This window comes from Chiloscyllium punctatum, chromosome 3, assembly GCF_047496795.1.
Source record: "Chiloscyllium punctatum isolate Juve2018m chromosome 3, sChiPun1.3, whole genome shotgun sequence".
In the NCBI taxonomy this organism is placed as follows: Eukaryota; Metazoa; Chordata; class Chondrichthyes; order Orectolobiformes; family Hemiscylliidae; genus Chiloscyllium; species Chiloscyllium punctatum.
This window is the reverse complement of record NC_092741.1, coordinates 100,289,293-100,301,851: the sequence shown is the minus strand read 5'-3', so window position 1 is coordinate 100,301,851 and position 12,559 is coordinate 100,289,293. Positions and strand designations below refer to the sequence as shown.

The 12,559-nt window shown below is 39.8% G+C and overlaps 1 protein-coding gene across 1 annotated transcript in view; it reads right to left on the bottom strand.

The window, feature by feature from the left end:
* Positions 1-2,391: 2,391 nt before the first annotated feature.
* Positions 2,392-12,559, bottom strand: part of pinx1 (PIN2 (TERF1) interacting telomerase inhibitor 1) — a 90,722-nt gene continuing 80,554 nt past the window's right edge. The window contains exon 7 of the mRNA XM_072557493.1: positions 2,392-3,393. Within this exon, the coding sequence (XP_072413594.1) occupies positions 2,752-3,393 (642 nt within the window). The 3' untranslated portion in view covers positions 2,392-2,751. The remainder of the gene's footprint in view (positions 3,394-12,559) is intronic.

Here is a 12,559-nt window from a genome sequence, read left to right as displayed (position 1 = left end):
TTGAACCTGGATCTCTGGCGCTGGGAGGCAGCAGTGCTAACCACTGTGCAACCCAATAATGTGAAACTAATTTAAAGTGAAATTTAAAATTAAGATGACACCATGCCATTTTTGTGCTTTCTACCTGCACAGATTCCACGGATTGAATCTAGATAATTCTGATGTTTATTAGATGATTGCCAGGTGAGATTTCCAATTGATCATCAAGTTGAGGGTGTAACCCATCACCACAGAAACTTGCAAGCTCTTTCAAAGATTTTGGCAATAGTTATTCATTTACCACTTCGGATAAATTAGGGGCAAGCAAAACAGCACATGATCCATTATGACGTGCAGCCTCATCTTTAATAAATACATCTACCTTGGCCTGGAATCTGTGACTATAACAACATGCACCATCCTCTACATGAAAAAGTTGCCCCTTAAATCCCTTTTAAATCTTTCCCTCAACCTATGCCCTCTAGTTCTGGACTCTGCCAACCCTCTTTTTCTAGAATGGTCCTAATATTGCATCCGCTATATTTTGCTTCTCTTTTTTTCTTGATTTGCTGCAAGAAATCTTTTAACTTTTTTAATTCTCACAGACATTGCTCGCTGGCCAGCATTTACTGCCCAGTTGTCCTTGACAAGGTGATGATGGTGGTGAGCTACCTTCTTGAATGGCTGCAGTCCACATGCTGTGGGCAGACCCATAATGCCTTTCGGAAGGGAATTCCAGGATTTTGACCTCTAGCAGTGATAAGTCCAACAACAGAGAATCTTAACCATCACCCAAAGATGATCAATGGCAACACCATCACTGAATTCTCTCATTATCAATATCTTAGGGGGTTACCATTTCTAGAGCGGAACTGGAATAGCATATAAATAGTTTGGCTACTAGAACAAGTCAGAGGTTAGGAAATCTGCAGTGAGAAACTCATCCCCTAACACCTAGAGGTTTATAAAATCATGACGAGCACAGATAGGAAAAATAGACAAAGTCTTTTCCCTGGGGTGGGGGGAGTCCAGAATTAGAAGGCAGAGATTTAGGGTGAGAGGGGAAAGATATAAAGGGACCTAAGGGGCAACTTTTTCCCACACAGAGGGTGGTGCATGTGTGGAGTGAGCTGTCAGAGGTGGTGGAGGCTGGTGCAATTGCAACATTTGCATTTGGGTATTTGAATGGGAAGGGTTTGGAGGGATGTGGGGCAAGTGCTGGCAAATGGGACTAGATTAGGTTGGGACATCTGTTCGTCATGGACGAGTTGAACTGGAGGGTCTCTTTGCGTGCTTACCTCTCTATGACTCTAAAGCTTGTTAAAAAAGCACATATCAGAAGTATGCTGGAATACTCGCCACTCACCTGGCTGAGTGCTGCTCCAACATCACTCAAACAGCTTGACATCATCCAGGAAGAAAAATGTGCTTAGCACCACATCCACAAACATTCACTTCCTCCACACTGATTTTCAGTAGGAGCAGTGTGTACCATATATAACATGCACTGCAGACATTTACCGAAGCTCCTTAGGACAGCACCTTCCAAACCTATGGTAACACCAACACCTGTAGGTTCCCCTTCAAGCCATTCTCCACCCTGATTTTGAAATATATCACTGTTCCTTCAGTACAGCTAGGTTAAAGTCCTGGAATACCCTCCCTAAATGATACTGTGGGTATATCTACACTGCTGCAGTTCAAGAAGGCAGTTCACCATCACTTTCTCAAAGGGTTCGATTTCAGCTTCCTACGACTGTCTGTGTGGAATGTGCACATTCTCCGCATGTCTGCGTGGGTTTCCTCCCACAGTCCAAAGGTGTGCAGGTTAGGTGAACTGGACATGATAAATTGCCCATAGTGTTCAGGAATGTGTAGGTTAGGTGCATTAGTCAGGGGTAAATATAGGATAATAGGGTAGAGGAATGCATCTGGGTGGGTTACGCTTCGGAGGATCGGTGTGGCCTTATTAGGCCAAATGGTCTGTTACCACACCGTTGGGATTCTATGATTCTAATGGGAAATAAATGGCGGCACGGTGGCACAGTGGTTAGCACTGCTGCCTCACAGCGCCAGAGACCCGGGTTCAATTCCCGCCTCAGGCGACTGACTGTGTGGAGTTTGCACGTTCTCCCCGTGTCTGCGTGGGTTTCCTCCGGGTGCTCCGGTTTCCTCCCACAGTCCAAAGATGTGCAGGTCAGGTGAATTGGCCATGCTAAATTGCCCGTAGTGTTAGGTAAGGGGTAGATGTAGATGTAGGGGTATGGGTGGGTTACGCTTCGGCGGGGCGGTGTGGACTTGTTGGGCCGAAGGGCCTGTTTCCGCACTGTAAGTAATCTAATCTAAAAAAAAAATGATAGACCAGTCAGCAGAGCCCACATGCAAAGGATAAATTTTAAAAAAGAAACTAAATAGGTTTTAAGCCAAATTTAATTGGGAGAGGCTTTTTGGACCTCTTGCTTCAAAAACATTTGCTCCAGAAGTAAAAATGTAGAATAATAATTAGAAAAGACAATTGTTTCTGAAATTGCAAACTGAGTAAATGAGTGAATGATCAGTTCTCCATATCCAAAATATATTTACAAATTTCATTTTATGCATTTAAGAGAAATTGTTGTAACTTAATAATCAATCTTGCTGCTTATGCTTAATTAAGAACAGCAGTTGCATTAAGATCACTGTTTGATAAAGAAGTTTAAGTACATGTTGCTTGTAAAATAATTAATCGTTTGGAAGGTTTTCAATAAGAAATGTGCACAGTTTATGCAAGCCTCAATTCTTCTGTTTCTTTATTTTCTTCTTCCTTCTTTCTGTTGAATCATGACAAGATTGAGAAATCTCATTAGTCAAATATGGCACCTTCTTAATCTTCCTCTGTTTGTTCTGATCCTCTCTGCATTCCTGTTCATTGTGCATCGCTGATGACTCATTGACCATTGAGTACTGTTCAACTGGAATCATTGATTCAACTTCTTCTAAAGGACAAACTTTCTGATCGAATGACACCAAAAGTTTTGCACTATTTTTTCTGGACGACTTTTTACTTTGGCAATTTTCCTTAACCGAGCTATCTTCAATCAGATCATTATTTATCTCCGCACATTCTCCACTTTTGGCTTGCTTTGAGAGTATGGGCTGTTTGTCAAGATTGCAAACCCTGTTGGCATCTCCTCTGCTACATTTCTTTCTCTTCCTTTTTACTTTTTTATATGAGCTCTCATCATCTCCTGCAAGGTCTTGAGTAGCACAAACTTGATGGATCTCATGCTTTGCTTTAGGTTTTTTCAGTTGTGCCATCCTATTGGCAAAGTACTCCTGCATTGTAAGAGAACTGGTCACAGTATTTATTTCAACTTTGGGCTCTGAGTCACCAGGAACTTCTGGGTCATTGTCAGGCATGAAACAGGTGTCACTCTGAAATTTCAACACAAACATATATCATTAAAACATACTTCTATGAATATTAATGAACAAATTATGAATATAAACCATAACTGCCACAAGATTTAATATGTTTAAAGCAATATTTAGGATACCTAAAGGTTCAACACCTCACATACAAAAATCACTTGCTCAAGAATCTGTTATTTATATTTAGTAAAATCAGTAATAATACACAAGTCTAGTGCATAAATATATAATACAAACAATAAATTCCATAAATATATATATATCAGATTTGGCACAGCATGTGGAGAGAGGAAAACTTAATGTCTTAGGTTACTGAACTTTTGCCAAAATCAGAAGATATCCATGTAACAAATTTTAAGTTCAGAAGTAGTGGAGGAGGGAATAAAGGAACAAACAGAAAAGTCTATGGTCAGATGGAAGGTTGGAGTGATCAAAATAATGAAAGGAATAATTGTTGCAAATTGAAAAAGAGATAGAATCAGTCAAGAAATAAAGGCCAATGGGAACTGCAAAATAATTGCAATACAAAAGTATGGAGAAATAATTGAGTTCAATAGTTTCAGATCATAATGTTGAGTCTACAAGGTTCTAAAGTGTCAATGAGATGCTGTCAAGCTTTCTCGGAGCTTGACTTGAAGGGCATAGGAGACTGAGAGCAGTCAGAGTGGAAATGTACACAGAATTAATGTGGTAAATAACCTGAGTTCAGGGTCATACTTGCAAGATGGTCAGAAAGTAATTATCCAATCTATATTTGGTCTCCTAAAATTTATAGTGTGACAGTGAGGTCTAACATTTTCCTCTAACACCAAAATTGAGAGAAGAACCTTTGCCACAATTGACTCATGTGCAACCAATGAATGTCTCCACATCCAGTCTAAAGATGGAAGGAAGGTTATTGAAGAAGCAGCAGAACAGGAAGTGATGGCCTCATGGTATTATCACTAGATTATCAGATCGGTGACTCAAATAATGTTCTAGGGACCCAGGTTTGAATCCCTCCAGAACAGATGGTGGAATTTAAATTAGATTAATAATATCTGGAATTAAGTGCCTAATAATGGCCATGAAATAATTGATTGTTGGAAAAACCATTACCCTCTGGGTAATTCAGGATGGACGACTGGTAAGGACAAAATCAACTAGAGTTTTGCTGCTTGTTGTCGTCTAACCACCTGTTGCTGGCCCTGTACGGCAGCTACAACTTTCTAGACTTAGTGAATTTGGTCAGTAGAGATACTGCAAGCTATAATCCAAGTCTCATTGCCCTCTGTGCTTCTTCCAAGTGGTGGTCCACATGGAACAGTGATTAATCAGTTAAGGGAAACCAACAAACAGTAATATCAGGAGCTTTTCTTTTCTGTGCTTGGCCTCAATTTAAGGCATCCCAACTCAGTATTGAGGACTCTGAGAACCATTTCCTCCCGACTATATAATCACTGTGTTGCCATCTCTGATGGGCTTGGTGGTGTCATAAGACAGAACAGGAATGGTGAAGGAGCAATATGCAGTATCAGGTGTAAGGGATGAATCATCGAATAAGACGACTTCAGGTTTTTGCTCAAATAGTCTGTGTGGCAGCTGTTGCAATTTTGGCAGGGTTTGCAGAGTTACAGGTTAAGAACGCAAATTTAAATATCACTTTGATTAGATTAGATTACTTACAATGTGGAAACAGGCCCTTCGGCCCAACAAGTCCACACCAACCCTCCGAACAGCAACCCACCCAGACCCATTCCCCTATATTTACCCCTTCACCCAACACTACGGGCAATTTAGCATGGCTAATTCACCTAACCTGCACATCTTTGGACTGTAGGAGGAAACCCACGCAGACATGAGGAGAATGTGCAAACTCCACACAGACAGTTGCCTGAGGCGGGAATTGAACCCTGGTCTCTGGCGCTATGAGGCAGCAGTGCTAACCACTGTGCCACCATGCTGTATAGAGAACAATTTGTTAAAACCACAAGCTCCTGGAATGGGGGAAAAGATAGGTAAAGAGAAAAACATTAAATCACATCTCGCATCTCCAAACTATGCAAATTTTACTTGCCTTCTCTAGATCTACCAGCAAGTAAAGCCAACAAACAGTGGTTCCCAAAGTTGAATAGCTCACAAGGGCATGGTGCACTGCAAGATTGTGGGTGGGGGGAAGCAGTGGTACATGCATAAAAAAATGCTATTACCCTACAACAAATACATATAGACACAAAAGTACATTTGATCAGAGAATTTTGCTGTAGTTACCATGGCCACTCAAAGAATAGGCCTCAGCTTTAAACAATTTGGTTTATCTTAACATTAAAAGATAACTAGGGTTAAGGTTTCAGATAGGATTCATTCCTAAAAAAAAAAGTAAGATCTAAACTTCAATTTTTCATTCAATTGTCAGAACATAAGTTTAGGTGAACATTGTAATCTGTATTAAAATATTGAAGGGATTATCAAACATCAAGATCAGGAGATTGAAATAAAGTTATTCACAAATGCACAGTGATACGAGCGAATCAGGATATCAGGAATACCAGCAAAACTGTACAGTCTGAATTATTTTACTGAAGCAAACTGTTCAGTATTAGAAGAAACCACAAATTTCTGGGAGGGTAGGAACAGAAGCTGAAGCAGACACAAGCATGACTGAAGTCACAAGTCCTGCAAGTTTATAAAATATTCTTGTAAAGACAGAACTTTTGGCTACAGGAAATGTGTACAGTACTTTGGCTTCAACCATAAGTACAATGGAACCAATCTGGATGGCATTCCAGACTTGCTGTCTGGTTTGGTTATAATATATCGAGTACGCATTCACCAAGTACACCTTCATCTCTTACTGTGGAATTTTTCATCCAAAAGTAAGTAATTGTAATGAATCACCAAGTACATTTAACATGACTGAAGCTGACGGAAGATCCAAAAGAACACAAAGGGTGGAATTTTCCTTTGGCTTGCAAGTGGTGTACTTTTGTACTTCTTAAATCTCAGTACTGATTTGAGTACGGGGGAGAATCTGGAGGAGACATTTGGATGCTTACCCGGCCCTGGGTCAACTGAGGTACTTAAATGACTCACATGCCTGCTTTGAGTGTACCCTGTGCCAACCAGAAGCATTCCCCATCTTTCCCTAAGTCATGCTCCCCTACTTTTAAACTTGCCTCACCACCTTCATCACTGGGTTGTCTAGCCAGTCAAAACCTGCCAATACCCCAAACTTAGCTCCATTCACTCCTCCTGTTCACAAACTGCCTGTAGGTCCAGCATGGCCATCAGTCAAACCAGCTGGATTGGCTGGCAGGACTGCAAGGCAGTAGCTCAGTTAGATTAATTGAATTTTTGGAGGAAATAACAGGGAGGATTGATGAGGATCGTGCAGTGGACATTTGCTACATGGATTTTGACAAGGTATTTGACAAGATCCCATGTTGCAGACGAGGACACAGGGGAACATGGCAAACTGGATCCAGTGCTGGCTCAGTGACAAGAAAAAAAGAGTAATCATCAACAGCTTGTTTTCCATTTGCAAGAGCAGATTCCAGTGTGATCCACAGGGCTCAGTATTTTATTACTTGATGTTTGTGACATTTATTAACGATTTAGTCTTGAATGTGGAAGGCATATTTGGGAAATTTAAAGAATACAGAAAAATTTTCTTATAGCTAAATTTTGAAAAGGTTGGCTGCTGACCGCAATAATGTATCACTCAATTAGTTGACTGGGCAGAAAAATGGCAAATAGAATTCAATCCAGAGTGCAAGGTTATGCAGTTGGGGAGGATCCAACAAAAAAAAGGGAATTGGAAGGTACTGAGGGTGATAGCGGAAGTTAGAGACCTTTGACCTATGGACATAAAGTGGTAAAGACATAAGGATGCTTTACATCACGATGCAAGGTATCAAATACAAATGCAGGAACCACAGAAGTCATTAGTTAAGCCACAGCTGGAGTTTCATGTACAATTCTGGTCACCACATTATAGGAAGGATATAATTCTATAGACAGGTGATTTACAAGAATGTTGCTAGGCTTGAAAATTTCATCCATGAGCAAAGCTAGGAGAGGGTTCTTTTCCTTAGAACAAGAGGAAGCTGAGGGGCAACTTAAGTGAAGTGTGCAAAATGGTGAGGAACTTGCAGAGAGGTAAATTATCAAGATTTAAGGTGATTGCTTTTTGTCACCTCAAAGGGTGCTGAGTGTCAGAATTTGATTCCCAGTTTGACAGTTAAGTTGTTTTTGATAAATGCCCAATAAGAAATGATTGGAAGATGTAAGAGATATAATACGATATGGTAATTTCCTAAAATTTCAGTATTTATATATCTTAAAATATTTAATGTCGAAAACAGTAAATCCTCTCACCTTTTCAGTCACCATGTCACATTTTTAAATGAATATAACCTAGTCAATTACCGCCCTAATAGACTCCAACATCTGTAAATGAGATTTACCAGAATGCTGGCTGGACAGGAGGGCATGTCATATGAAGAAAAGTTGAGGAAGCTAGGGCTTTTCTCATTGAAGTGAAGAAGGATAAGAGGTGATTTGATCGAAGTGAACAAGATGATGAGAGGCATAGATAATGAACAGTCAGGCACTTTTTCCCAGGGCAGAAATGGCTATCACAAGGAGACATAAACTTAAGGTGATTGGAGGAATGCTTAGGGGAGATGGCAGAGAGTGGTGGGTGCATGGAATACACTGCCAGTGGTGGTAGTAGAGTCAGATACATTAGGGATATTTAAGCGACTCTTGGATAGGTACATGGATGATAGTAAAATGAAGGGTATTAGGATAGTTTGATCTTAAGTGTAGGATAAAACGTTGACAACATCAAGGGCTCAAGGGCCTGCACTGTTCTATGTTCAATGACAGATGTAATTAACATAATTACAATAACCTGACAACCTTCAACCAATAACCGGTTTATAAACGGCCAGCGTGAATTTCTCCAGGACCATTATTAAAGCCTTGGTCTGAACACTGACATGGACAGAGTACAGAAATTCCAGGAAGTTGCCTGTAATATAGATTGCATTTGATAAACCATGACACCAAAAGAACCCTGGAAAAATTGCTTGATGGAATTTTTTTTTTGATTGGGAGGGTGGGGGAGGGAAAGACACATGGGATGCTGCACAGGTTTAAGGCATAGCTGTCTTCCTCTGTGCCAGCTATGTTGCTGATCATCAATTACTTTTTACCTCAGGACGTCGCTACAGGAGATTTTCGTACCATTTTATTCCCATTGTCATTTTCTTTTAATTTCCAAGAAATGGTTTAAATATCAGTGCCCTACCAAGCCAAATCTTAATCAAATCCAGCTCTATAGCCAGAATGCATTGACCACATTGCCTTGCAAGTTCAACTTGTGTCCAGAAGCAAAGGCAGTAACTTGCCAAAATAGCTACCTAACGACAGACCTATTTCTAAAATAAACTCTTGCTTTTTCACTGCTACATAAATCTGAACTTATAGGCACAGATATATAAGCAGCATTATTTTTCTAAATATGCAAGGTTCAAAGACGATATGCACACTCCAAATCTGATCTAGGCATATTATATGATTGTTTTCACTAAACAAAAATCACAGAATCACAGAATCTCTGAGCGTGGAAGCAGTCTATTCAGCCATGGAGGAGATAACAACCCTCCGTAGAGCATCCAACCCAGATCCACCCCTGTAACCCTGCATTTCCCATCGCTAATCCACATAGCTTGTATATGCCTGGACACTAAGGGCAATTTAACATGGCAATCCACCTAATCTGCACATCTTTGAATTGTAGGAGGAAGCCAGAGGACCAGGCAGAAACCCATAAAGACACAGAGAATGCGCAATCTCAACGCAGGTAGGCTGCAATCAAACTCGGGTCCCTAAGCGGTGAGGCAGCAGTGCTAATCACAGCAGTGCGAGTCACCATGCCATCCAATGTTGTACTAACTTCCAACAGTAATATAGCACTGCAAAGCCACGATGGTCAAAATAATGTTATTAAATTACTAATTTTGCGCAGCACTGCAGAAATGTTATGGCCCAAGGAGTTCTTTATCAGTACTGTTCACATTATTCAACTGCAAACCGCTGCTTGAAAATAATTCAAGTTTATATCTTAAAGTAGAAAAGCTTGATCACGCGTAATGTGCTCTCAAAAAAAAAGCTAACTATCTTTTCAGGGATAAAGATCAGGAAAGGCTTTATAAGAATCAACTACTGGTGATTTGTTTACCACATCCCATAATAGTTGCATGATCCAGAAATGGAACAAAAGCCAAAAAAGCTCTTTAGCATTAGTTACACAACAGTAGTTGTTTTGATCTCTGATATAGTAACTCCAGTAGCATACACCTGAATTTATGGGAATGCTGGGATTTATGCTCCACTAAGCACAGAGCTAGCAGGGCATGGAGACAGGTAGGGGACACCTCCCTCTAGTCAAACAAATTCCTGGCAGATGAATATGGAATATTTTAAGTTATCAAGGAACAGTTGAGAGTTTGTTTTAAACAAACAAAAGCAGGCCATGGAATATTGTGATTATAAATTGAGTTCACAATCATTAAATACTTAAACTATAATCTTCAAAGTTTCACTGCAACCACGGGGATCATTAACGTACGAATGCATTCTAGGCTATAATATTTTCAAAGCTCTGCTTCCTTAAACAACTTCAATCCAATACCTTTTTAATTATGCCTCTCTGAAGAAGTTGGGGTATAATAATTTTTACATCATTATATAAATGGGTTGTTGCTGTCCTTCCTTTCCATAACTGTTTGATTAAGCACAGATTGAAACATCTTGTTTCATAGCTCTACAGACAATTAAAAACAACAACCTTGGTTCAAAACAATAACCACATTCTGCATGGTTATTACATTCGCAAAATATTAATAGGTTGAAATTGTCCAGAGCAAATAAAAGTTCAGTTTTTTCTACCACAATTAAAATAAATAGATTAAGAATAGTAAGCCAAATAATGAACTTCCAGAGGACGTGGTGGATGTAGGTACACTTATAACATTTAAAAGACATTTGGTGAAGTACATGAATAGGAAAGATTTGGAGAGATATGGGCTAGCAGCAGGCTAGGATGAGTTTAGTTTGGGATTATGGTCAGCATGACTAACTAGACCGAAGGGTCAGTTTCCATGCTGTATAGCTCTATGACCCTTGCCTGCATCCACCTTTAACAGGGCTGCATTTCTTTTTCATCACACACTTACCCTAAACAGGAAATTTCAAAAAAGGGTAGTCACTAATGATCTGAGGAAGTTAGACAGGTACCATGGCGAAGTGAACCTCAGAGAAAAAAAAATTGGCCAGTGAAACCAAGTCATGTTCTTGTTGTCATTTTAAGGAATCATCAGGATCAAACGAAATCCAAAAAAAGGTACATAAACACCCTTAAAAAGAAAAGGCAACTGAATTGGCTTAAACTTCAAGTATTTAAAAATTCATCCTAAAAAGGAGGATGGCAATAAGCTGGTTAGGTCATTATAATAAAAAGTGATGACTTTGAAGTTGAGGAGGCTCTTACCTGACAAATTTACTACAAGTACAGAAGAAAATTATAGGTTTCCTTGACAGCATATACTCAGTGTAACATGTTCACAGATTCCAGCAAAGCTTTTGATTGCACTTTAGCAATCAGTCTGGATGATAGAAAAAAGGTAGATTAGGAAGCAGATGTTTGAACGGGACTAAAAAGTGACTACAGAAAGCAAAAAGATGCTTACGAATGGAGCTGCTGTGAAAGATCAAGATGCAACTTGCATGTTGCCACTACTTTCTATAATGAACATGAACTTTACAGAAGTGGGGTCATCATTATACTGTGATACATTAAATTTGGCCAAAAATATGACCGGAGGTTGGGAACAGACCAAGTCACTCTATTTCCATCATTTAGCACTGAAACTGATAAGTTATTTTCCAATCTAATTAGGCTTGTACTTAAGATGAATTTTATACCATTTTATCATGCTTGTATAATGTGAATTTTGCCTTAAAAATTGTTAACTTTGTTTGGAATATCAATTGTGAATTCACATTGGACATTAGTGGTTTCCTCCGGGTGCTCCGGTTTCCTCCGGGTGCTCCGGTTTCCTCCGGGTGCTCCGGTTTCCTCCGGGTGCTCCGGTTTCCTCCGGGTGCTCCGGTTTCCTCCGGGTGCTCCGGTTTCCTCCCACAATCCATAGATGTGGAGATCAGGTGAATTGACCATGCTAAATTGTCCATAGTGTTAGGTGCATTAGTCAGGGGTAAATATAGGGTCGGGCACAGGGTCTGGGTGGGTTACTCTTCAGAGGGTCAGTGTGGACTTGTTGGGGCGAAGGGCCTGTTTCCATACTGTCGGAATCTAATCTAATTAGTTATTTAGAAAGGGCTAGAAAATGAGCTACATGTTCATATCTTATTTGTGAGTGACAAGAATCTGGTTTCATATTAGTTTTTTTAGATTAGATTACATTACAGTGTGGAAACAGGCCCTTCGGCCCAACAAGTCCACACTGACCCGCCGAAGCACAACCCACCCATACCCCTACATTTACCCCTTAACTAACACTATGGGCAATTTAGCATGGCCAATTCACCTGACCTGCACATCTTTGGACTGTGGGAGGAAACCGGAGCACACTGAGGAAATGATGACCAGAAGAAAAGACCCATGAAAATCATGATCTGTAATTAATTTGGGATTTCACATTTAGATCAGGTTTTTCTGGATTATAAATTTTAAAAATAGCTATGGAAGAAGGTGCAAAATGATTTACAAGGATGATAGCAGAACTGAGAGTTTTTACACAACTGGAGTGATTGACAAGCTGAGACCTTAACACAACTGAAGTGACTTGGTACAGGTCTTTAAAATGATAAAAGAATTTGAAATGGTTGGGGTAGAAAAGTGGTTTCCACTGTGGAGGAGAAAGTCTACAGCATAAGAAAAAAAAACAGCCATTAGCATATAGAAGATACAAATAATCTCAAACAGGGATTTCCACAGAAATGTTCTTTATCCAGAGAATGGTTAGAAAGTGAAATTTGCCACCACAAGTAACAGGTGATTTGAGCAGTAGAACCATATTTAAGGGGAAACAAAATAAACACATGATGGATAAAAGAATACAGGAATATGTTGAAGGGGTTCAGTGAACAAAAGGAAAATGCT